The 24358-nt window shown below is 45.2% G+C and overlaps 2 protein-coding genes across 2 annotated transcripts in view; one reads left to right on the top strand and one right to left on the bottom strand.

The window, feature by feature from the left end:
- Nucleotides 1–8747, bottom strand: part of GPR146 (G protein-coupled receptor 146) — a 50683-nt gene extending 41936 nt beyond the window's left edge. Inside the window, exon 1 of the mRNA XM_066640904.1 lies at nt 8325–8747. The gene's annotated coding sequence lies outside the window, so the exon portion shown is untranslated. The remainder of the gene's footprint in view (nt 1–8324) is intronic.
- Nucleotides 1–24358, top strand: part of C13H7orf50 (chromosome 13 C7orf50 homolog) — a 132231-nt gene that overhangs the window by 90921 nt on the left and 16952 nt on the right. Inside the window, exon 3 of the mRNA XM_066640905.1 lies at nt 18757–18929. Coding sequence (XP_066497002.1) covers nt 18757–18929 — 173 coding nt within the window. The remainder of the gene's footprint in view (nt 1–18756; nt 18930–24358) is intronic.

Below are 24358 nucleotides of genomic sequence, written 5' to 3'. Positions count from 1 at the left end.
CAAGAAATTTAGATCTTAAAATTGACCCTAAAACTTTGGGTTGACTTATACTTGAGTGTATAAGGTAAATCTGGTCACGGATTTGCTCTTTGAGCAATCCTGAGAGTCAGAGAGAGAGAGCGCAATTGCATACACACCCACCTGCATTTTCTGCGCTGCACAGAGCATGTTTGCCACAACACCAGCCTGGGTTGGTTGAAGTGAGGGAGTAAGACCTCCCTATGGAACTTACAGTGTGAAATGGAACTTCCATAGCATAGCCCTGCTGGAATTGTCTCCACAGTGGCAATAACCTCCCCTAAACTCAGTGTATCCATAGGTTATCTGCAAGATCGACTTATATGTGAGTGTAAGTGGTGCGTCAGGTCTCTGGCTCATTAAGCCCAGTATTGGCTTATGACTTGCAGAAGCTCTCCAGGGTCTCAAGCAGAAATGGCTCCCATCAGCTGCCCACCTGCTACATGGCATCTTCTAGATTAGAACACACGGGTGGGTACCTACAAAACTCCAAACCATGGTTTGGTGTTTTTTGAGTAAACAATCAAGAACCCTTGGCTCCTTGCATGCTCACACATTTCCTCACCTTGCATGGCAGTTCCCTGATTTGAGGCAAATAGTCATTTGCCATTTTTGTCCCTGCAAACCAGCACAGGAAACCAGGGTTTGATCTTTTGTTTGCAGAATGAATGCAAACCATTATTTGCAAAGGAAGGGGGCATGCAACAAATCCTGAGGCTCCAGCGCCTGACCCAGCTGAAAGTTTAGCACCTCCTATGCTCCCAACCTCAGACCACTAACCACCCTAAACGTACCGAGCATTGTGTCTCCAGACACCGCAAAAGAAGCCAAGGCTTCCTTTTCTTATCTTGCCAGTATGAAGAACAAAGGGCAGAATGGAGCTGAGTTTTGCTGATGACAGCCACATCCGAATGCACAGGAAGCAAGCCAGCACTTCAGACCACAAAGGAACATTATCACATCTAGAAAGCTTAGAACTCTTGCTGTCTTTTGGGTGATGGCGCTCGTGCTTCCTGAATTTGTTTTGTAGTTCTTTGCGGACAGGAAGTTAGTACATGTGAAGAATGCTTAAATACTGGGACCTGGGGAATAATAGCTCCTGCAGCTGAAGGGAATTCTCAGGCTTGGTTTTTATGTCCTACTTAAGAGTTTATTAGCACTTTGTTTTTAAGATGTACCTGTTGTTAGGTTTGCATATGCATGTAAAAACATACCCGTGAGCGCAGCAGACACTTGCAGATGTGTACTGTATTGTGAACTTGCCTGAGAGCTGGGAGTCTTTGCCATTCCTTCAGCTGGTCTGTGTTTGGACTAGGCTAGATCCCAGCTTCACTCCTAAGGACCATCTCCTGCTCAGCAGAATGTACAATCCTTTTGTCCTTCTAGAAAGCATTTACAGGAGAAAGTGCTGCGTTTTGAAAGCTGCATTCCTTTATTTTGTCAGTGACAAAATCAATCCACCTCTGAAGTGAACAAAATGTTATAAATCAGGCTGACGTAGAACGCACAGCATAGAATTTTCTACTATTTCTGACACAAAAGCCAGGTTGGTTTAGGCCTTTTTAAATGCATGTGTGGGGCTTTGTGTAGGTGTAGGAAAGAGATGTATTGGGCAGAGCCTGTGCATCGACACTGAGCCTGCACTCGGTGGCTGGCTCACAGCTGCTTAACACATGCCCCCTGGTTGAACTCATTTTATCCCCTGATACTTTATATCTGACTTCTCTTGATGCAAGAAAACATTGGTGGAACGGAATACTTTTCATCACTAACTGTCTCTGGGTACCATAACGGTGCAGCTTTAATAAAGAAAAAAGCGTGACTATTTAATAAAGAAAAAAGCGTGACACACAAGACTATTCAACAAGCTAATTTAAGGCGCCGCTTCTTGTGTTCCTGGGGTTAGCGGTTTTCTGCGCAGTAATTGCTCCATGACTTGGAGTGCACGCCTGCTTGTGAGTGTGCCTTTCGTTTGCAAAAACCATTTACAGCTACACTTTGTATTCTTGAACATAAGAACATAAGAACAGCCCCACTGGATCAGGCCATAGGCCCATCTAGTCCAGCTTCCTGTATCTCACAGTGGCCCCACCAAATGCCCCAGGGAGCACACCTGATAACAAGAGACCTGCATCCTGGTGCCCTCCCTTGCATCTGACTAGCCCATTTCTAAAATCAGGAGGTTGCACATACACATCATGTCTTGTAACCCGTAGTGGATTTCCCCCCCAGAAATTTGTCCAATCCCCTTTTAGAGGCATCTAGACCTGGTTAGCGAGAGCTCTATCTATGCCACGTCTGTGTCATCTTTTGTGTCTTGCATGGCTGTTTAATGGTTGCCAGTGCACATCATGACTGATGACCTGGGCAAGCCATTCCATAAGTCACAGGTTCTTAGTTTTCGGATACTGTTGGCTCCCTTAAACCAACAGGCAAATGGTGGGAGCCACCTGAAATGTGGCAATGATTTCCCTTCTTCCAGTCAGCCATGAGCAGTCATAAATAAAAGTTGTTCATGCTTTTTGGGCAGGAGGAATGGATTTAAATCAGGTGATTTAGGTTGCCAAGAAAAATAGGCTCAGTTTAAATGATTGTTTTAGATCAAGCATTTCCATTTATCATTCAGGTCATGTCAAAGGTCGCTGCCTTATCCTGGGTTAGACGATTGAGTCATCTAACCCGGTATTGTTAACACTGACTAGCAGAGGGTCTCCAGGGTTTCAGACATGGATCTTTACCAGCTCCACCTGGACCATTCAGCATGCAAATAAATCAGGTGAAGTATTAGAGTACTGTTAGACAGAATTCAGAAGTACTTCCTAAATAAAAGGACATACCAATTGGTTGATTGGTAGATAGAACCATAAATGCTGGTAACTGAAGTTGGAACTCTGAGCCAATTGCAGAGACCAGGTAGTTACTAAGCATGCAAGAGGGACAAAGCGTAACCCAGAATGCATTGGTAGATGATGTCTGTGATACTTTTCAGTCTCTGTCTGGCTCTGTATCAAGTTGTAAAATAAGCACGTGATCCCCCACGATGTATGATGACTGATGGAAGGCATCCCCCCCACCATATTTACCAAGAAAAGTGCTCTTCATGTTGTTCAGTTTTAAGAGATTATGTTTGCATTCAGATTTTGTTAAAATGGGTTATTTTAAAAAGATGAATCTCTTGTGGCTGAATTTTTTATTAATCAACTATCTTCTCAAATCATTTTTAAAATGTATCTGCAGCCAAGGGATTTGTTGAAAGATGAAAACCAAAAAACGCCTGCAACTTCCCTCGTCCACAATATTTGGAGGATTCATTTGCAAAAACCGAATCCCTCCGACTGAAAAAGGGGCCCAGCAGCCCTGTGTGCAAAAACAAAACCTTTCATGTTGTTTATAGGTTGAAATACTCAATTGTTGCAGAAGGGACATTTCTGTTGATTTTAACAAAGCCTTACAGTACATGTCAAGTGTTAGAATTATCTACATTTGTGTGGCCAGTTGAGTCGTAAAAACATGTTTTATGGACTATGTTTGATAAGCAGCTGACAGGTTTTAATTTGGGGTCTTAAATCATAATTGCTTTTTGATTTTCTGGTCTGCATCACACAAGCATAATAAAGGAACACCTGATGGTATAAAAAACAGATGCCGTTTCAGTGTTGTAGGACTATAAATTTAGAGAGCTGCGTGTGTGTACAAGATGCAGATGGATGCCAGAGGGCCAAAAAGAGCAGAACACTAGAGAATCTTGATAGGAAAAGTTTTTGGGGAGGGTGTGAGATTTAACATGGACATCTAAGTGGCAAATTTCCATATCCTCATCATGGGCATAATCCAGACAAAATTAAACTTGTTCTTTATGACCCAAAAGTAGTTGGACAGTAGGTGGAATAAGTGTGTGTGTGTGTGTGTGTGTGTGTGTGTGTGTGTGTGTGTGTGTGTGTGTGTGTGTGTGTGTAATTAAAATTGAGTGATTGAATCAAGCCCCAAGTCTCCTTTCTCACATCACCCCCTCACCTTCATCTCAAATATTGGCCGGGTTTGGACAATTATCAAAACCATGTTTAAATTATTGTGAATGAGTCACAGCAAGCCTTGGGCTTTTTTTGCACTCCCCTTCGCACTCAAGGGGGAGGAAACCACAGAATCCATAAACCACAGTTCTCCATTATTACAGCCAAACCTTGGAACAGTAAGCCCTGCAGGTCTGTTGGATGGGTGAGGCACTGGACATTCCCTGTTTAGATTGGAGTATATTGTGCTTGATCTAGCACACATACATCTCATACATTAGTTATTTTGCAGTCAGTGGTTATGATATATTAGCTTTAACAAGCAGCAGTGATTTGCAAGAAGAAGAAAAACTCTTCCACGGATACTTGACCTTTGTCCCACTTTTAACAACCCTGATTTTTCACATCTTGCCTCTTTGGAGTCATCCTTTCTTGGAAGAAACAGCAATTAAATCATGCAGAACTAACAAAAGTGCCTCCGATCATATACAGAGCACTTTCCCTGCTGAGCGTTTGCCACCCCGCTCTGTCCACACACTTAGAATTAAGGAACTGCATTTCCTTCCAGAATGCTCTCCGACAGACTCAAACCCTGATGCCACCACAGCTTTAAGATATTTGCTGGACAAGGATACACACAGGCACACACAGGTTGGGTTCATAACTTGGCATTCTATTGAGATGCATACAAATGCAGTATGTGGAAAAAAAATGGTACAATAGAACAGCAGGTCTAACATTTGCAGGCTAATTAAGTGAAACCCAACTGAAGATTCACTTATGCACCATCGATATACATAACAATCTCCCTTGATGCCATTCTAAGAACACAGTTGTCAAAAGTTTCTGCAACGCTTAAAGGCTATATAGCTGATGGTGCCACCCCTGTGCCTCTGCTAATCTTGATTCTGGTTCTTGGTACTTTGGCCAAACCAGTTCTTAACAGAGAGAGCAAGTCAACATGCCTAAATGCAGGCCCACTTTGCAGAACTTGTGGCAGGTTGGAATGTGTTCATTGTGCAGATGGCATCTCTTATCAACCAGACTCCTCCTCCCAATCTAGGAAATGTCCTGTGCTATTTTTGTACGCTTGAGAAATGGAACCACTGGGACAAACGCCACATGGCCGGTCGTATCCTTGTGGGTTGAGGAAGCCTGTCTTGCAACCCAGTCCTAACCATGTTTACTTGGAAGTAACTCCCATTCTTTTCCATGTGAGGTTCTTCCAGTGACCGAACCCTCGGGACAGATGCTTTAGTGGAATGTATGGTTGACAAGAGAGGCGGGCTTTTAAGGCATTTTGTGTGTTTTGCTTTTAAAGCAGAAGTACTGTTTTGGAACTGATGTGAGTGAGCACATAGTAGTGTCAAGGGAGCTGTGAAAGTCATGCTCAACTGAAGGATAATGAATGGCTTACTGTCTTCAGTCTCACAGTTGAATTAGCCTGGACGTTCGGATTGATGATTCGTAAGTGTTTTGCGGTTGGCCCCAGGGTGAATTTTTGTGAAAGGGAAGTGTGAGTTAGCAAATGTAACTTGACAATGACTGGCAAATATCCACTGTTGTGAATGCAAGAGGCGTATCACCTGAACCTTAGGAGTCTGATGCCAGCACAAAAGGCCTAAAAGGAACTTTGTGCAGCCAGAGAATGCTGAGGCCCTGGCAGGATGTCAGGATGGATGACTGGACAAAATTAGCTTAGCCTCCAGTAGCAGGTGGAAGGCCACTCCAAAAGTGAGCTGGAGAGCTCCCATTTTAATTTCCCTTTAGTTTTACTAGCTCACCATGCATTCCTTTTTTTTTTTTTTTAATAAATCTGTTTTGTTCAATTATGGCATTTCTTTTATTAATAGGCTCTTATTTTATTCTCTTAGTTGAGGCCGGTGCAGGCCACAATAAAGAATTGTGAGTCGGTCATGAGACGATGCACCTCTCTCCCCACTTGTAGGGTTGCCACAACTGCCGGCCTTGCTGCTTTGGGGACCTCCTTGGATTTTTATTTTTTAAGTAAGAATCGGCACCGTCATGTCACTTAATGCACACGTGTGCTTAGTGCCTGTGTACAAGGTAGGGTGCCAGGTTCAGGGCTTGGTCCGAGACCTGGTGTCTGAAGCGATGCATCAAATGCCGCCCTTCTTACCTGGGCCAGGCACCTGGATTGGAAAGGGAAGAGTGAGCGGAAGTGCTCAGGGGAGAGGGGCAGGGTGGAGCAGTTAGCATCTCTTCCGCTCCAGATTCTCTTCCACTCCATTTCCTTCCTTCTTTTCCAGTGCAGGGAGTGGGAAGGGAAGAAGGAGCACTTTATTCTCCTGGGTGGCTGGACAGTGGTAGGTGCTCTTCCACCAGTCTGCTGCGAGGCGACTGCCTCACACAGCCTTGTGAATGGGCCAGCCTGGCCAGGTTGATTTCACACACTGTTGCTGTAAGGCTACACAGTGTGCTTGTTGGTTCTTAAGAATGGAGGAAGAGCCCCCCGGGTCAGACCAAGGTCCACTGCGTTCAGCTCTCTGCTTCGCACAGTGGCTAACTAGGTGCTTTTGGGACGTACAAAGGAGAAGGCAGCAGCTTCCTTGCTGATGTTCCCCAGCAACTGGTACCTCTGCAAGGTAGGGAAACAAACATTTCCTTACCTTGAGGAGGCCTTCATGACTGCCCCCCCCCCATTGCAGGATGCATTGCGCACCCTGCTGGCATGGCTGCACTCGTGCTGGATTGGACCCTAACTCCCCTACTTACGGAGAGGTTATGTTTTGAGGGCTCATACGTAACGAAACGGATGTAGAACGGAACAGCCAGTTCTCGCTGGCCCAGCATTATTGTGTCTGTGTGGAAGCACCAGCAATGGATGTACTGTGCTCCTGCGAAAGCCTCACCACACTACAACCGCTCCCCTTTCTGATCTCTAGCACATGCCTATAAATACCTGCACATGTGCACTTAAGGCATCATGCAGTACCCAGCCTGCCATTTTACAAACAGCAACTGTGTTTGAATTGTGGGAAACATATTGTTGGATGCCTACTATTCATGGAACCTGAACAATCAATAGTTTGCCTACTGTTCATGGAACCTGAACCTGTGGAGGACAGGTAGCAGATAGTATGAAAGCTTCAATAGTGAGGGGAACAATGACTCCTGTCTTGAAAACAGAGGTATTACAGCCCAATCCTAGGCATGTCTACTCAGAAGTAAGTCCCATTAGCGTCAATAGGGCTTACTCCCAGGAAAGTGTGGATAGGATTGGGCTGTTAGTAATCTTGACTGTGTCCTTATCTGTTAAATGTTGCACTTGCATTAATGAGTTTCAGCCTAGGATACTATTAAGTCCTATGAATTGGTTCCCCACCTCCTCCTCACAACCCTTGTGGTAAGATGAGTCTTCCGTGATTTCAGGTTTCTAGTGATATGAAGAATCAGCAAGACAACTTGCTGGCCTGTCTTCCTTCTGGTGCATTCCTGAACCTGGATAGCAGGCTCTCCCCAATCCTCAGACCCATGAAATGCACATCAGTCTGTGTTTGACCAGCAAAGGCAAGATTTGGCAATGAAGCCTCATTAGTGTCAAAATTAAGCATTTGGCTTGTGTTCTGGGCCATAAATTGGGTGTTTTAAATGACTTCTTATGGGTAGCATCCATATATACTGTTCTTACTGATACCTTAATAAACAGCAATCCCAAATTGTTTAACTTCGCATTTAAAACAAGATATTTAGTTGGATCTTGTGGGATTTGTGAGTTTTGAGACTAGCCAATGCATTCCATGTTTCTAGTTTTAAAAAGCATCCAGACTGTTTAGGAGCTCACTGTGGCTGCTATGGCAATGAAGCTCTCTCTGCTAAACCAATCAAGTTGATGTTACAGGCTCCATTCAAAACTTATTACTGAAACCCTCAGCAATGCAGAGCGCTTTTTTGATGTATGGCCTTCGTGATGTTTCACAATGAAAACAGCAAGTCGGGCTTCTGAAGGCACGGCGCACGAAGTCCTGTGGGGGACTGGTGGAGTTACGTAACGGCCGGACTCTTGTCGATAAATCAAGTTAAACAACAGCACTATGCAGCAACACCACCAAAAACGCAACTCCAGGCTTTGTGTGCAGCTGGCCAGGCTTGGAGGCGAGGGGTCCCCTGGCAGAATGTTTAAAACAGTCTCACTGGGATTATTTACAAACAGCCTATCTATCTGAGCAGTCTTTAAGCACAAGAAAACACACTATAAAACAGGTGTCCTTTCAAATGAAATGACATAAAATTGAAGCTCTGGACCCTGACGCCCAAAAGTTCTCTGAGACTTACCCAGCTCTGAACTTGTGGTCCTGCCCTGGTAGCTGAACGTGAGATCTCAGGCAGCCTTCCTGGCCTGCTGCTGGACTGGGCTCACCCCCTCTTTGGCCGTTTCCTCGGCAGATCCAAGAGTTGTCGTAGTGGCAGCTAACATGCTCTCCAAGGAGGCTGCTGTGCTGAAGAAAATCCTGGGTGTTTTTTTTTAACTCCACCACCTTTCATGCCTCTAGCGTTCCTTCTGCTGTCGAATGCATCCTCCCTCTTCCCCTCCCCATCCGGGAGCAGCACAAGAAAATGCACTTGTCCAGAGGTGTCCGTTCTCAGCAGGTTTCTACGTTCAAAACAACCTTTCGGGTCCTTTGGTGTGTCATGAAAGCAAGCGGCAGGGAGAGCTGGAAGGGAGGCTGTCCTCTCACCAGGCCCCGGCACGCGGGTGGGGGGTGGGTGGCGGGGACACACAACTCTCTGGAGTTTGCAAGTCGTGTTTAAGTTTATCAAAGTTTAACTTTGAAGGGAAGGGGGAAAGTGGAAAGCAAACTGAATGCTGGAGTGGAGCTCTGGCTCTCCCCCCTCTGGGCCCCTTGCCGACTGTTTTTATTGATTTCAATCACTGGAGGCTAGCTGAGCTCTCTGAAGAAACACTGTGTAATGTGTTCTTTCCTGGCTTTCATTAAAGCAACTCAATGCAGTGCGGTCACGCTGCCGAGCTCGCCTGGCAACCTGCCTACTCTCTGTGGTCCTTCTCCTTTCATTGGTGGAGAAGCTGCGTTCTTGTTTCCTCTCCAGCAAAGGACCTCAAAAACATTGTATTCTCTCTCTCTCTCTCTCTCTCTCTCTCTCTCTCTCTCTCTCTCTCTCTCTGCTTTTGCTTCCCAATCCTCTAGGGCCTGAGCTGGTTTTGCCCACAGTCTAAAAAAGGGACACAACTTTGTTCGGGCTAGCAGGGGCTAACATGACGCTGATTTAGCAACAGCAGGCAATATTATCCATGCTCTCGCTTCCTTTCTGCTGGAGGACTGTGCTAGGACTTTGGGGCAGTATTACCGAAGGTTGAACATGGATGAGAATGCATTTGATAAGAACATAAGAACAGCCCCACTGGATCAGGCCATAGGCCCATCTAGTCCAGCTATATCTAGTCCAGCTGTATCTCACAGCGGCCCACCAGATGCCCCAGGGAGCACACCTGATAACAAGAGACCTGCATCCTGGTGCCCTCCCTAGCATCTGACCTAGACTATTTCTAAAATCAGGGGGCTGCACATACACATCATGGCTTGTAACCCATAATGGATTTTTCCTCTAGAAATTTGTCCAATTCCCTTTTAAAGGCATCCAGGCCAGATGCCATCACCACATCCTGTGGCAAGGAGTTCCACAGACCAACCACACGCCGAGTAAAGAAATATTTTCTTTTGTCTGTCCTAACTCTCCCAACACTCAATTTTAGTGGATGTCCCCTGGTTCTGGTATTATGTGAGACTGTAAAGAGCATCTCTCTATCCACTTTATCCTTCCCATGCATAATTTTGTATGTCTCAATTATGTCCCCCCTCAGGCGTCTCTTTTCTAGGCTGAAGAGGTCCAAACGCCGTAGCATTTCCTCATAAGGAAGGTGCCCCAGCCCAGCAATCATCTTAGTCGCTCTCTTTTGCACCTTTTCCATTTCCACTGGGCTAGACAAAGTCAGAACAGAAAAAGAACAGCTGTCCGCCTGCCTGCCTACCTCCTCCTTGAAGAGCAACTCTGTGCTTTCTGCGGCAGTTGTGTCTGCCATAGATATGCTGGCATGATGCACCACTCACCTTTCCCACAGCAAACATGTAACACGCAGGTGCCTCTCATGGAAACAGGTTTCCAGGTACATGTCTTGCAAATGGTGTTTGGGCCTCTTCAGCCTAGAAAAGAGAAGCCTGAGGGGGGACATGATTGAGACATACAAAATTATGCAGGGGATGGACAGAGTGGATAGGGAGATGCTCTTTACACTCTCACATAACACCATAACCAGGGGATATCCACTAAAATTGAGTGTTGGGCAGGTTAGGACAGACAAAAGAAAATATTTCTTTACTCAGCGTGTGGTTGGTCTGTGGAATTCCTTGCCACAGGATGTGGTGACGGCATCTGGCCTGGACACCTTTAAAAGGGGATTGGACAAGTTTCTGGAGGAAAAATCCATTACGGGGTACAAGCCATGATGTGTATGTGCAACCACCTGATTTTAGAAATGGGCTATGTCAGAATGCCAGATGCAAGGGAGGGCACCAGGATGAGGTCTCTTGTTATCTGGTGTGCTCCCTGGGGCATTTGGTGGGCCGCTGTGAGATACAGGAAGCTGGACTAGATGGGCCTATGGCCTGATCCAGTGGGGCTGTTCTTATGTTCTTAAGCAGTGAAAAAGCAGAGGTAGAGCACAGTCCCGCAGGCACTGCTAGTCCAAGCTGCCAAAATTGTTAGTCTTTTTAAAAATTTGTATTTTTTTTTGAATTTTTGACTATTTACAATAAGCAAAACATTTAAAAATTGCTTTGCGTTCAGATTGGAAATGCAGCACCAAAAATCTAGATGGCTGGAGCTGTCATATAAGGAATTGTCCAACTGAGTCATTCCAGAAAGAATTGTATTGATTCAATCATTTATTATTAGCATGAGAAATGAAAGGGTACGAGGTAAGATTAGTCAGGTTTACCACGTTATTCTCTGGTTCTGTTTTGTGGGTGCGTTTCTCTGCCAGATTGATGCACCAGACTTATTCATACCCGTTTATCATAAGGGCAGAGTCATCCCTCTGCAGCACTGTCACTACCCCCTGCCCGCCCTGGTTCCCGATGCTTACCTGGTTCCCGACTCCCCTGTAGGAGTTTGGGAACCACTGCTCTAAGATGTTGTTAGGACAGATATATGTATATAAAAAAATTCATGTATGCATTAGAGAGAGAGAGAGAGAGAGTAAAATTATAATTTTTATATAGTGTATAACTGTAAATATACATTTTCACTGCCCAAAAAAGAAAAACATAATTTTATATATACTCTTTTTTTTTTCTTTTTAACTGTTAAAATTTTCCACATCAGTAGTATTTTTATATACACCAGTTTTCTGGGTGATGATGTATTTCTCAGAAACATATTTGCTTGGCACCAAGGCTGAGCAGAGCTTTAATTGAACACATGCTTCCTCCTTTCTTGCTTTAATTGCAAAATGAGAGTAGCTTTTCTGTGTGCGCAGAGAGAGTAACAAACACACTGCTTTCTACACTGTGGCAGTTTCTACTCTTCTCCCCCTTGTTCCTTGCAATAGTGGAAAGAATCCTTCTCCTACATCAGGAAGGTACAAAGGCTTGTTCTCATTTAAATCCGGCTTCCTGGAGTACTTGTTTGGGGTTTTTCTGCTTGAGTTGCATCTAAAGAAACCTTTCTAACTCTCTCTAGTTAATGTAATTTCTTCCTGGTGTTTTCCTGTTGCCAAGAAAGCTGTAGAATGGCAAGAAGCTTGCTGTCTTTCAAGAAGGTCATTTAAAATAATCTGCAAAGGATGCTGTTTTGAAATATTTTCCTTTGCTGGTTCAGAGGTTTTATTTATTTATTTATATTTATTTATTTGTTTATTCCTTTATTTTCTGCCCCTTGGCCTGTGCAGGATGGCTCATGGGATAAATTGTTAATTTTTTTAAGCCACATTAAAAGACTTCAGCATCATAAAAACAGTTAAAGACACAGTACAAGAACTACTGCAGCACAGAAGTATTTGAATTTTGCCCAGCTCAAAGAGATCTGGGCCCAGTTCAGAATGGGAACAGGATTTTCAAGCAGGGAGAGTTCACAGTCTGAGTTCCTCCCTCTCTGAAAACTTGCACTAGCTCTCCTTTGTGATGTCCCTTTATATAGATTTGACATGTATAGCTAACGTACAGTTGTTTTGCACTTAACCATCTGCTAGCCTTTTTTATCATCCACCCTTCCCGTTAAGATTGTGATCATTTGCACTCTCACCCCACCAGAAAAACCCCACATATTTGAACATTTGTTCTGCTGACTTCAGCCACTTCCACAGGAGTACAGGGTTGAGGAGAAGCAACTGCTTCAACATGGCCTTCTTCGCCTTCAGTTGGCAACTGTGGCTTGCTATTCTGTTAAGGTAGTTTGCTCAGTTGGAGTATCACTGTAAACAATGTTTAGCTTGCTATTTTGGAAGAGGAGAAGGGAACGCAAGCCCTAGAGGTGAGGAGGTAAGGTGGTGGTGCAGGAGGAAGGCTCTAGGTTCTAACTGCTGAGTGCCCTAGTTAGAGTCCCTTCTCTCCCCCTCCCCCGCACTCACTCTTGACCTTGATGGGCCATGGAGTGAACCAGTTTAGAACTGAGCTGCAACCCTCCTTTTCTCTGTGTTACTCGTGATGAATTTTGTTGCTGCCCTCCGTGTTTTTTGTGGCACTCTTCTGCAACCCAGTGCTCATGTGGGGGAACCTTCTTGCTGCTTCATCCCACTCCTCAGGCCTTTTCCGGCCCCTCTCCTCAACTTCACTGACAATTTCTCTCTGTGCAGAGGCCTGCTGGAAGCGGGACCGCAGTGCCTTTCAGATGAGGGTGTCTCCCCTGCAGTTGGTGGCTCCTAGGCAGTTTGCATTCCTCATCAAGCTGTGACACAGTACTCCACATAGCAGTAAGAATTCTTTCATACTTGGCGCTGTTTGCCTGTCTCGCTGCTTGTGCACTTGGCTGCAAGTTGACAAGGACGCAACAGAAATGAGTTGGGGAGCTGTGACAGCCTGGTAAGCATTAGTTGCAGCCTCATTTAGAACAATGAGGCACAAAGCATGTTCATACAAGGTGTAGAGAGAACACTGGAAGATACTAGAAGACGTGAAATAATGGAAAAATTTGCACAGACGCCACTGGAAGCTTTGCTGCTGGGAAGGGGAGAGCGAGAGATTGGCACTGATCTTGCCTTGCATCTTGGAGGCACAGGGTGAGCGGAGGGCGGGAGCCTGGCGACCACACATTTTTGGTTGGCCACCAGGACCTGCCACAGTTTGTTGATCCCCTGACGGTAATAAAAAATAAAATGACTTCTGGCAGACCAGCCTGTGTTGGAGCCAGCGGCTGCAATTGCCTTGTGCACCATGCTCAGCAGTGAGGCATTTAAGCTTGCACAAGTGAAAAGGCACAACCTTGACTAATGTTTTCCTCAAAGAATGATGACAACCCCAGGCAGCCTTGCTCTCCAGTGACCGTGGGTCAGGGAAGGACTCCCAAGGCCAGGGGGCAGCCTCCTCCTTTATCCCAAAGTCAGTCTGTTTCCTCTGTCTTCCGCTGAAGTCCTCGACTAGCCTGACTGCTGAGGTGGAGCCCTAATGAGTTAATGCAGCCTTAGGCGGATATGCCAGATGGCGGCAGGTTTTACTTAGAAGCCTGCGTGAAGTCTTCTGATATTTAATTTATTGACTCGAACAGAGGAGCGTACATGGCTTTATCTTATGTTAAAAAATGTTAACAGCGTTCATTGAGATGTTTTCTCAGTGTCTTATGAAATTGGCAGTGCAATTCTAAGTATGTTTACTCAGAAGTAAGTGGAGTAACAGCATTAATTGACTAAGTACTTTTAATCTACTAAAAGGTGTTCCTGATTTTTTTTTTAACGCTAACTATAAAACAGCGGATGGCAAACACCATTTCACAGGAAAGACAATGTTCCTTCTTATACCATCTGAGAAGAGGCATTCCTCTTCCTCTTTCACAGAGGAGGAATACCTCTTCCAGGAAGACAAGTTTTATGGCGCACAGGTGCTCCTTAGAAGAAGGCATTCCCCCTTTCCCACTTGAAAGAGAATGTCTCTTCTAAGTGTTGGCAACCTTCAGTCTTGAAAGACTATGGTATCATGCTCTGAATGGTGGTTCTGGAACAGCATCTAGTGTGGCTGAAAAGGCCGATTCGGGAGTGACAATCCCTTCCACACTGGGAGCAAGTGCAGTCTGTCCCTGGTCTGTCTCCCTGGCTGTGGGCCTTCCTTCTTTGCCTCAGACTGTTGGCCAAGTGTCTCTTCAAACTGGGAAAGGCCATGCTGCACAGCCTGCCTCCAAGCGGGCCGCTCAGAGGCCAGGGTTTCCCACCTGTTGAGGTCCACTCCTAAGGCCTTCAGATCCCTCTTGCAGATGTCCTTGTATCGCAGCTGTGGTCTACCTGTAGGGCACTTTCCTTGCACGAGTTCTTCATAGAGGAGATCCTTTGGGATCCGGCCATCATCCATTCTCACGACATGACCGAGCCAACGCAGGCGTCTCTGTTTCAGCAGTGCATACATGCTAGGGATTCCAGCTCGTTCCAGGACTGTGTTGTTTGGAACTTTGTCCTGCCAGGTGATGCCGAGGATGCATTGGAGGCAGCGCATGTGGAAAGCATTCTAACACCCCTTGAAAAAAGGCAATCTCCTTTCTCTTACACAATTTCTGAAGACCTGACCAAAAAGCCAAACCCTCCTTTGGTGAAGGAAAATGTATAAGGATGTCTTAAACACACTTCAAGGGGAAAGAAATTCCATAGGATAGGAGCCACCACTGAGATAATCCTCTTGTGAGTTGATAGTGGTGGAACCTGCAAAAGAATGTCCCTCATAAAGGGTGGGTTGATTCACCTGGGAGAAGATGGTCCTTCAGATAGCCTTTCTTGAACTGGGTGATAGCCCTGCTTCCTTTCATGTTCTACGTGTCTCATGGATAAGGTAACTGAAAAGTGAGTGCAGAGTAGCTAGGGGAGGGTCTGTTATCTTTGGTCCCTATGGCCACAGCAGGTGGCCACTTCGGGCCCAAGTCTGTCTGTTTGCCCCACTGGAAGGTTAAGCAGACAAGGGAGTTTGCAGTGTCCTAGTGATCCCCTTCCCCCCTGAATCTGCGGTACATGGCACCCGGACATGATAGTCCCCCACCCCATTGCTGCTATTCCTGCTGTGTCCGTGTGAAAAGGCATCTCCGTTTCTGGATCACAGGTTTGGATATTTCCTCCAGCCCATTTGGGTAAAAGCTGTACTTGATATTACAGCAGAGATGGCTTTTTGAAAAGCAAAAAGGCTGACTCAGCCCTGAGTTCAACTAGGCTTGAAGCGTCCCCGTTCATGGGTCTCCTTGTCATCGCACTGAACCAAAGCCTCAAGTTGCCGGCAAACATCCCATTATCTGAACCTAGAAAGGAGTATAACTTAAGTGAAATACAATCATAACCAGCCGCATTGTGGGGGAAAGTGGGTGGAAGGTATCGTGAAGAGGCAAAGGCACCCTGTGATTAGTGGTATTTGGGGGAGTTATAAAAATTTTTAACATTCTCCCAGCAAATATGCTTGGAGGCTTGAATCTGAAAACCTCGTGGGGCGTGTTCTAATAAGAGCTGAAATACTCTGTTTGTGTGTGTTTAATGGACGAACCTCTCCATGCTCGCTCAGCACCAGCTAAGCTGTGTAACGAACAGGAGAACAAAGCATTTGCTTGTTCAGATGTGCTGGCCTGATTATCTCCCAAAGCAACCTTTGCAAGGGGCTGGCGTTTTCCTTTGGGGTCTTGCCTCAGCAGCTCGTTTTTTGTTTGGTTTTTTCCAATTGGGGGAAAAATGCAGGAGGGGGTGGAGGAACAGAGAGATTTTTGATAACACGAGGAATGTGGAGGAGTAGAGATAACCATTCGCTGTACTTCTGTGAAAAGCAGGAAGGCCTCGTATCAGATGCATCCTCCTGATGGAACTCAGTCCCTGGATTCAAAAGTTCTGCGGCTCAAAGCATAAACAAACAAATCCATTAGGTTGCTTTACAAAGAAGATTAAGTGGAGTGTCTCTGGCTGCTGTCATAATCTTTAGCGCACAACTTAGCAGCAAACACACACTTGGCTCCCCACTGCCTCCCTGCTGCTTGAGTGTGTTTGCCCTAAACACACTCCCTAATAAAGCAGCCATTCTCAACTTTTTAAATCTCACAGCACACTGATCAGGTGCTAAAATAGTCAAGGCACACCACCAGTTTTTTGTTTGTTTTTTTACAAGTAGGAGGGTCATGTCCCCGAATGGCCCTACTAATAAATGACCCTCCCACAAATGCCTGCAGACCATTCCCAACACACCAGTGTGCCACAGCACAGTAGCTGGAAATGGCTGCCTTAAACAACAGTTTGCCATCTGAAGACTCCTCATCCTGCAGTGCAGTGGTTTGTCCTACCTTTATCGGAGACACTGGCTTTTTCAGACTCGATCGTAGAATATGACAGCAGTAAATGCAAGGCCTGCTTTTGAAGTTTGCAGCCAGCAGGAAAGCTGGGGGTGCAACTTCTGTGGACTTCCTTCACTCGGCCCCTTGTCAATTCCCAGATCCAAACCAAGCTTCTTGTCCTGACTTGCAGAGTCCGCCATGACCTCAACCTTCCCCACTTCACAGCACACATATTCTGATACACGCCTGCTCCTTCCCTTTGCTTCTCCCAGTTCCACCAGCCTCAGGTGTCTGCAAGTCTCCTGGCTCCCTCAAATGGCTCCCTCCTGCCTCCCTTCCTTTCTCCCCCTAACACCTCGAACCAGCTCCCCAGACCACCTGCAAGATGCTTCCTAAGTCACCTCCATCAAATCCCTTCTTGAAACTAGCATGTTCCTTGGTTCCCTTTTCCCACTGTAGCTAAGTACCCATACCTGAGACCATTGCATACACTTTCCCTGGTTACCCCTGCCTCTATCCTCATTTCCCACACACCCCTCCCTGTTGGTTCCCTTGTGTCAGTAGCTAGGTGGTAAGCAGGTTAACCTGTCTTCTCATGCTGTGCGAAACATCATGCAGATTTACTTGTTGATTGATTGGCAGTTCCAGACGGACAAAATGTTGTGTTGTGGTTTTCACACAACACATCCGCATTCGGTGGAATTCACTGCCACATGATGTGGTGCTGTCCATCGGTTTCAAAGGCTTTAAAAGAAGATCAGGCACATTCATGGAAGAGGATAAATCTATAAACAGCTATTAACCACAATGGTCCTATGGCAGTGGTTCTCACACATTTAGCACCGAGACCCACTTTTTAGAATGAGAATCTTGTCAGGACCCACCAGAAGTGATGTCATGACTAGAAGTGACATAATCAAGCAGGAAAATTTTTAACAATCCTAGGCTGCAATCCTACCTACACTTACCCAGGACTAAGCCCCATTAACTATCACGTTAAAAGCATATACATAGTAGCCTGTTAAAAGTACAGATCTCCCCAAATGCAGTCACATCCCATGGTAGCATCAAGTCTAATATATTAAAAATAAAATATAGAAGTGAATGGGGACCCACCTGAAATTGGCTCGTGACCCACCTAGTGGGTCCCAACCCACAGTTTGAGAAACACTGCCCTACAGAACCTTTGTCTTGCAGTGTGTAGTATGCCACCATCAGGGGCATAATGATGGGGGGGCTGCTGCCTCCACGCCCTGCTGGTGGGCTTCCTGGTCGGCGACTATGGGAAGCATTATTCAGGGCTAGATGAACCAGCAAAGCTCTTCCTTTGTTGTTACAGATGTGACTTTGATCTTAGATGTTTAATTGTGGTAGATTAAAAGGATCAAAGGATGTTCTTTGCGATAACACAAAGTGTTCCATTTCCAGTGCCTTTCTCCCCCCCCCCCCACCTGTCTTGCAACTTCATTTTAAAGTGCAGATGAAGGCAGAGGCAACAATCAGCACTGAGCAAGCGGATTACCAGCCAGCCAGGCTCAGGAACAAATTATCTGCCATCTAACCGACCTTTTCAGTGGAGCACCTTCATCTCCTGTTAGTGCCTGGGGTTTGCAACCACGGCATCTAAAGATAGGGGCTGCAGACTTTGTGAGCCATTGCATCCAATCAGCAGCAGCGTGACACCTGGCAAAACCTCTTCCAAGGGTTGATCCAGCCTCCACACCCTTCCTTTAAGTGTGTACTTAGAAGTGTAAATGTGACAAAACAAATTTGCAAATGTGTATGATATCAGAGAGCCATTTTGGGGCCCAGCTTCTGTGTTCAGAGGCAGTAGGTCGTGGTGTACAAGTCGCTGGAGAGCAACATTGGGATAGAGTGCATTGCCTTGTGGGCTTCCGGAAGGCATCTGGTTGATCAAGTGGTCTGATCCTGTTTTTGTTCTTATAGAACCTACATGTACAAAGGCAGGAGATCTCTTAATGCCAGATATCAGGGGACAAAAATTAGGAAAGGACTATTGCCTCCATTCCTTGCTTGTTGGAAGCTATTGTTTGGCCACTGTGAGGATAAAAGATGCTCAAACTTTGGCTCAATCCAGTACAAATAGGGGCACATGTGGTGTCTGCACATAGATGCTTTACAGTGCACCCAGGTGTCTCCGGAACAACTTGGCCCTCATGCCATGTGCAACTTGTCCAACATCACAATGGGCATTTTCTAGGAAATGGTAAGTTGAGTTTAGCCTTTTGTTTTTTAGGAGGAGAAAGAGAAGGAGCTTACTCCTGAGGAGAAGAGGAGGTTGGAAAGAAAACTGAAGAAAGAACACAAGAAGGAACAAAAGAAACTAATGCGAGAAAGAGGAGTCGTAATGAAGAAAGAAGAACCTAAAAAACCATCGGGGTCGGAGTTGGCACTAGAATATTTAACCAGGTAAGTTTTGATGCCTTTAAGATAATCCCTCAGAAGAAATGAAGGGAGTATGTCATCCACTTAGAATGTATTGTGCTAGCATTCCAATCCTGACACATCACTGGGAAGTAAATTCCAGCTGTTTCAATGGGACTTGTTTCCAGGTACGGTTTCAAGACCCTGTTGAAATGGAAATATGCTCTAGCCAGTGGTTCCCAAACTTGTTAGCACCATGACCTACTTTTTAAAAACAACAGTCTGTCAGGACCCACCTAGCGCCTGAAGTGATTTGATCCTGCAGAAAGTGACATCATTAAGCTGGTGATGACCAGAAATAAGCTCTTTGTTGCCATTCAGGCCTGCATTCATTTTTGGTACAAATAAAATAAACTGAATTGGGGCCACTTACATTACATTTGGTTACATTTTTATTTATTTCTAAGTAATTTACCTTTGAGCAAAAACCAGGGAAACAAAAACTAGGGATACTTAGAACTCTCCCCTACTGCCTGAGAAATTTCACTAGATTTATCCTAATATTCCTGTCTTTCCTCAAATAGTCCACCTGACGTTAATTTCAAATTCTGCTTTAGGAAATTGTAATTAAGCCATTTCTGCCCAACGTTGCATATATGCAACAGAGACCAAGTGTGTACACCTGTGGGCCCTGCAAAGATGGGTTAAACAAGGCTACACGTTTTATGCTTAATGGTTGTTGTTGGCATCCTTCAGTCTTGGAAGACTATGGTGTCACGCTCTGAATGGTGGTTCTGGAACAGAGTGTCCTCTCCAGTGCGCAAAGCCTGGGTAAAGTAGATATGGAGGATAGGCTCTTACCCATGCAGCAAATCCCCCCTCTCCACATCACTGAAATGGTCCAATGGAAAGGCAAAAGCCAATACGGTTGGTTCCAGCAGCGTTGCAGGAGTTGCCAGAACGTGACTGTGTTCAGCCATGAACTGCCTCAGGGACTCCGGCTGCGGATTTTGCCTCGAGGTTGACTCCTGACGCCTTTTCCATAACTGGATGTAGCCACAAGGCAGTGGCGGTTTGGGATCAGAGTTTTCCTTCTCTCAGATGAGCTGCCTTCCCAGGCTGACGAGTCCCATCTACCCGGTGGCTGTTTAGTCGCCTCTTACGACAAGTACAGCCAAACCGAGGGCCTATTCTTATCCCCAGCCCCCAGGGGAACCCTTCCGGCCGCGCTCCGCTCCCGAGGCGGATGGCTCTCCGCACCGGGCCGGAAGTTTAATGGAAGTTACTTCTAAGTAGGCATGCATGAGTTTGTGCTGCAGAAGGGATGCACTGCCCCATGGAAATTTCCTGATAGGATCAATACAGCCCGGTTTCTTCTTTCTTCCATGTCCCCCACTCCCAAAGGCAGGAGTGGGAGAGCAGCAGCCCTCACAAAGACTGCAACTCCCGATAACCACCTTTACCTTTCTTCCTTTCTTACTTTTCTTCCTGTTTGAATAGCTCCATGTTTGTACTGCCTCGAAACAAGGTGAAATCCATTTTTAGCCTCCTCTTTTCACAGCCCAACGAAAATCAGGTTTCAACTGACGGCTCCCTTGACCTACTGGGTCATTGGCCCCGGCTCCCCATTACAGCTAAAATCATATACATTGTATAGTGCGGTGGGTTTTTCACAAGGATTCTGTGGCTCCCCTGGCTGGTTTCTGTGGCTCTCTGGGTGTGTCACAGCTCACAGTTTGGGAACCATGGTCTTAGTCCTTTAGCTCTGGTTAAGGGGGAGCCAGCATTACATAAGAACAGCCCCGCTGGATCAGGCCATAGGCCCATCTAGTCTAGCATTATGCCTGCAGTGACTAACTTAGGCTGCAGTCCTTTACATGCTCTCTTGGGAGTATGCCTCACTGTACCCAGTATCCCACTGCTGTTGTGTAGCTAGTTCTGTTGTATCTGATTTGATAGAGACAAATCCTTGTTCTTCAGGTATGGAGTGACTGGGAATCATGCAGCACGAAAGAACTGGAGGCAAAGTATTACATGAGATTTGGTTGGCATAAAAGAGATGCACGATATTTATACTTTAAAAAACTCTGTGCAAAAACAAAGCCTTTTATATTTGCATACCAGGGTTTTCTAATTATATGCCAGGTGAAGTGAATGGTGCCAGACTTCAGATAATTACTGACTGCAATTAGTATATTTGTGAGTAGGAAGATTCCAGCATGCAACTGAAGCAACAACCACAGGCAGCAGTTAAAAGAATAAAGTTTCCCTGGGGTTGACTACAGGACCCAGATAATCATGAAAGCAGTGTTTATTTTTTCCAAACAGCAGCCAGGCTCTGCTCTGAAATCCAGAAGACTGCATGTCACAAAATATACGTTACCCCTTGGAACGGTTCCAGTTTCCTATCTCCAGCAGTGCTTAAGACCAAAATACTCCAGACGGTCAGAATGGTGACTTACAACATTTTGGTGCGGAGGGGAGGAAATTAATTGCATTCCAGGCTGGGGGAAGTAGTGTGTGCGGTTACATAACCTTCATAATGAAGTGATTGCAGAATGACAGTGTGTGCTCTTCTCAGTGTGGAGAGCGGCTGGGATTCTTCTGCATTTGTTTTGAGTTGCTCTTGGATGGGCGGTTTTATCTGCCATCTGTTCAAAATATGCTCTGCAAAAATGTGCGCTGGTGGATAGTGCAATAATAACTTTCAGGTTTGAAGAGCAGAGGAACTGGGTTCGTTGGGTCAGTGCCCTGTCATTGCTCATTTAGAACAGGCAAATATAGTAGGTGCAAAGTTGTACTAGAATGTGTTTTTTTTCTCATCTGTTGAGCAAATCAGTGCAAAGAAGGTTGGATGGAACCTCGATCAAGTTGCCTTTGAATTCATCTACAGGCAGTGCAGACTTCTGATATAGATGGTGTCGCATCGACGAGTACTTTGGCAAGCTAGCGAGGTGGACCGTAGCATGAAGCACTGATTGAGTGCAGACATATTTATTTATTTACAAATTTATAACCTGCTTTATCTCCCAAGTGGGCATTCAAAGTGGCTTACAACAAGCATTATAAAAATATAAATATTAAAATTCCCTAAAGACAGTATGCAACCTTGGGTCCTTTTAAGGAGAGAGAGGCGGGTTAGAAATATGATAAATAAAATATCGTTAAAAGCCAGCAGCAAAATAAAAAAGAATGTAGCCCATAAAACTTTAAATAACTGTAAATAGCAGCGCAAAACCTTTACTATCCATATTAAAAACCTGAAACTCGGAAGGTGAGTGTAAAAAGAAATGTCTTTAGGCCCTGCTAGAAAGTCTCCAAAGGGGGAGGGGTTTGTAAACTGAAAGAGAGGGAATTCCATAAAGTAGGTGCCACCACGGAGAAGGCCCTACTCCTTGCTGCCACCCCTCCCACCTCCGTAGTCAGCTGCACCTATAAAAGGGCCTTCTCCGGTATCTGGAGATTATATGAAGGCAGGCTTTCTTGTATCCTGGCCCCAAGCCATATAGGGCTTTAAACTGCAGTTTGTTGTGTAAGCAGAAAGCAGTAGGATGCTAGCTTAGGTTTGTGTGTTCCTTTTTGTGTGCAAAATTTATTTATTTAATTTATTTATATGCCGTCTTTCTTTTGTTCAATGTGGTGTACAATTAGAGATAAAAATGCAATCATAAAAACATACAAATAAAAGCATGAATAAAAACCATAAAAAATTTTAAAATTACAAAGGAAACATATGGATATAAAAACAGCAAGCTTTAAGGCTTCCACTTCAACCCCTGAGAACGACCACGATTTGTTGTTGGCATGGGCACTGTTCATTAGCAGACTGTGGTTTGAACAAGCCAGGTTATCAAGCCAGGATCAATGATCCCTAGCTCCCTTCACATGGCTATCCTCCCAAGATCTATTAAACCCATTTGAGGCAGTTATGTGAGGGCACCCTATTTAGGTAATTGCACAAGAGCCATCAGGGATTATTTTGAACATCCTTTTCAACTTACATTAAACAGGAAATCATTCATGACTTAATGGGAAACTCATTGCCAGCTTCCATGGTGGATGGAAACACCTTAAAGTGACTTCCCAATTCTAATAACATCTCTGAACTTGAACGAGCGTGAATACCTGCAGTAAAAGGGAGAGGTTAATAGCAGAGCGTTGCCATGCCTGAATATGTTGAAAAGGAGATTGCCTCATTTGCGTTTGATTTTTTTTTAACCACAGCTTTACAGCTCTGAATAAGGCAAAAGCTAACTAGATTCTGTATTTTTGGTACTGCATAGTTGTGATGCATTGAGTTTAGTTAGGTTAGGAAAAATTCCCAGTTGTCTGCATGGAATCTGAATGCGGGCAAAGATGTTGGAAGGCTTGGACAGGGTGTGAATGAGAATGAAAGAGAACTCGACTGACTGGCAGGATAGGCATGTTCTGCCAATATATCTACCCATAAGAACACGAGAAGAGCCCTGCTGGATCAGGCCAGAGTTTCATCTGTATCAAACAGTGGTCCACCAGATGCCTCCAGGAGAACACAAGACAAGGAGATACCTGCATTCTGTGGCCACTCTCTTGAACCTGGCATTCCGAGGTAGCCTTCGTCTCATGGCTTGTCGCCTGTGAGGGACCTTTCCTGGTGACATCCATAACGATGATGCACGTGCAGCTCTGCTGATGTGTAAACAACAGGGCTGCAAGATTATGAGATGCAGATTTCACTGGGACAGCCTGCAAGCATTTAGTGCAGGGCCCTCAAAAATGTGGGAGCTGTAGCATGTGCTGTTAATCCACCACTGCTTGAACGTGTTATTCAGTGAGAATGTTTTGATTTTAGGTTAGGATGAAAAACTAATGTAGTTTAAACATTTAGTGGCTGCTGGCCACGATGAAATCCAGGTCTCTACCCACAAGGTCTTGGCCCTCTCAGACCCACACAAACTCAGTTAACATTTCACAAACATGTGCTTCTTTGACCAGTTTTTTTTGGTGTCTGAATGGTGACTTTTGCCCACTGTTCCCGAGGCAGTTATATAAACTGAAAAATCTTTTCACAGTGAGTATATCGCAGTTAGGATGATTAGTGACAAAAAAGCTTCTGTGAGAGAAGGAATAGGGGGTAGACTGGGATCTACTGGAATATCTGGGTGACTTGCCAGTAGATCAGCAAGGGTTTCTGACTCCCAATTAATTAACAATGGCAACTGACAACAAAAAAGGCTGCCCCCTCCCCAAATTAGGCTGCTGAATTGAAGCTTTGGAGAAAACTAGCATGTTTTATGTGAAAAACCCTCCTTTTTTTTGGCACTGAAACAGAATTCCTTGCCTGCGCGTGCACTCAGTGGTATTTTGAGTCTTCATTTCTGAGTAAGTGAGAATGACACCATTTGCACTTTGCACTTGGCTTTGGCTAGTGTATATCCAGTGCAAAAATGAAGTGGGTTCCGCAAGCTTGGTGCTTGCCTAACCCTGTTGCAAAA

Source organism: Tiliqua scincoides, chromosome 13 (assembly GCF_035046505.1).
Source record: "Tiliqua scincoides isolate rTilSci1 chromosome 13, rTilSci1.hap2, whole genome shotgun sequence".
NCBI classification, from domain to species: domain Eukaryota; kingdom Metazoa; phylum Chordata; class Lepidosauria; order Squamata; family Scincidae; genus Tiliqua; species Tiliqua scincoides.
The sequence above is the reverse complement of the archived record's forward strand: the minus strand, read 5'-3'. Positions and strand labels throughout refer to the sequence as shown.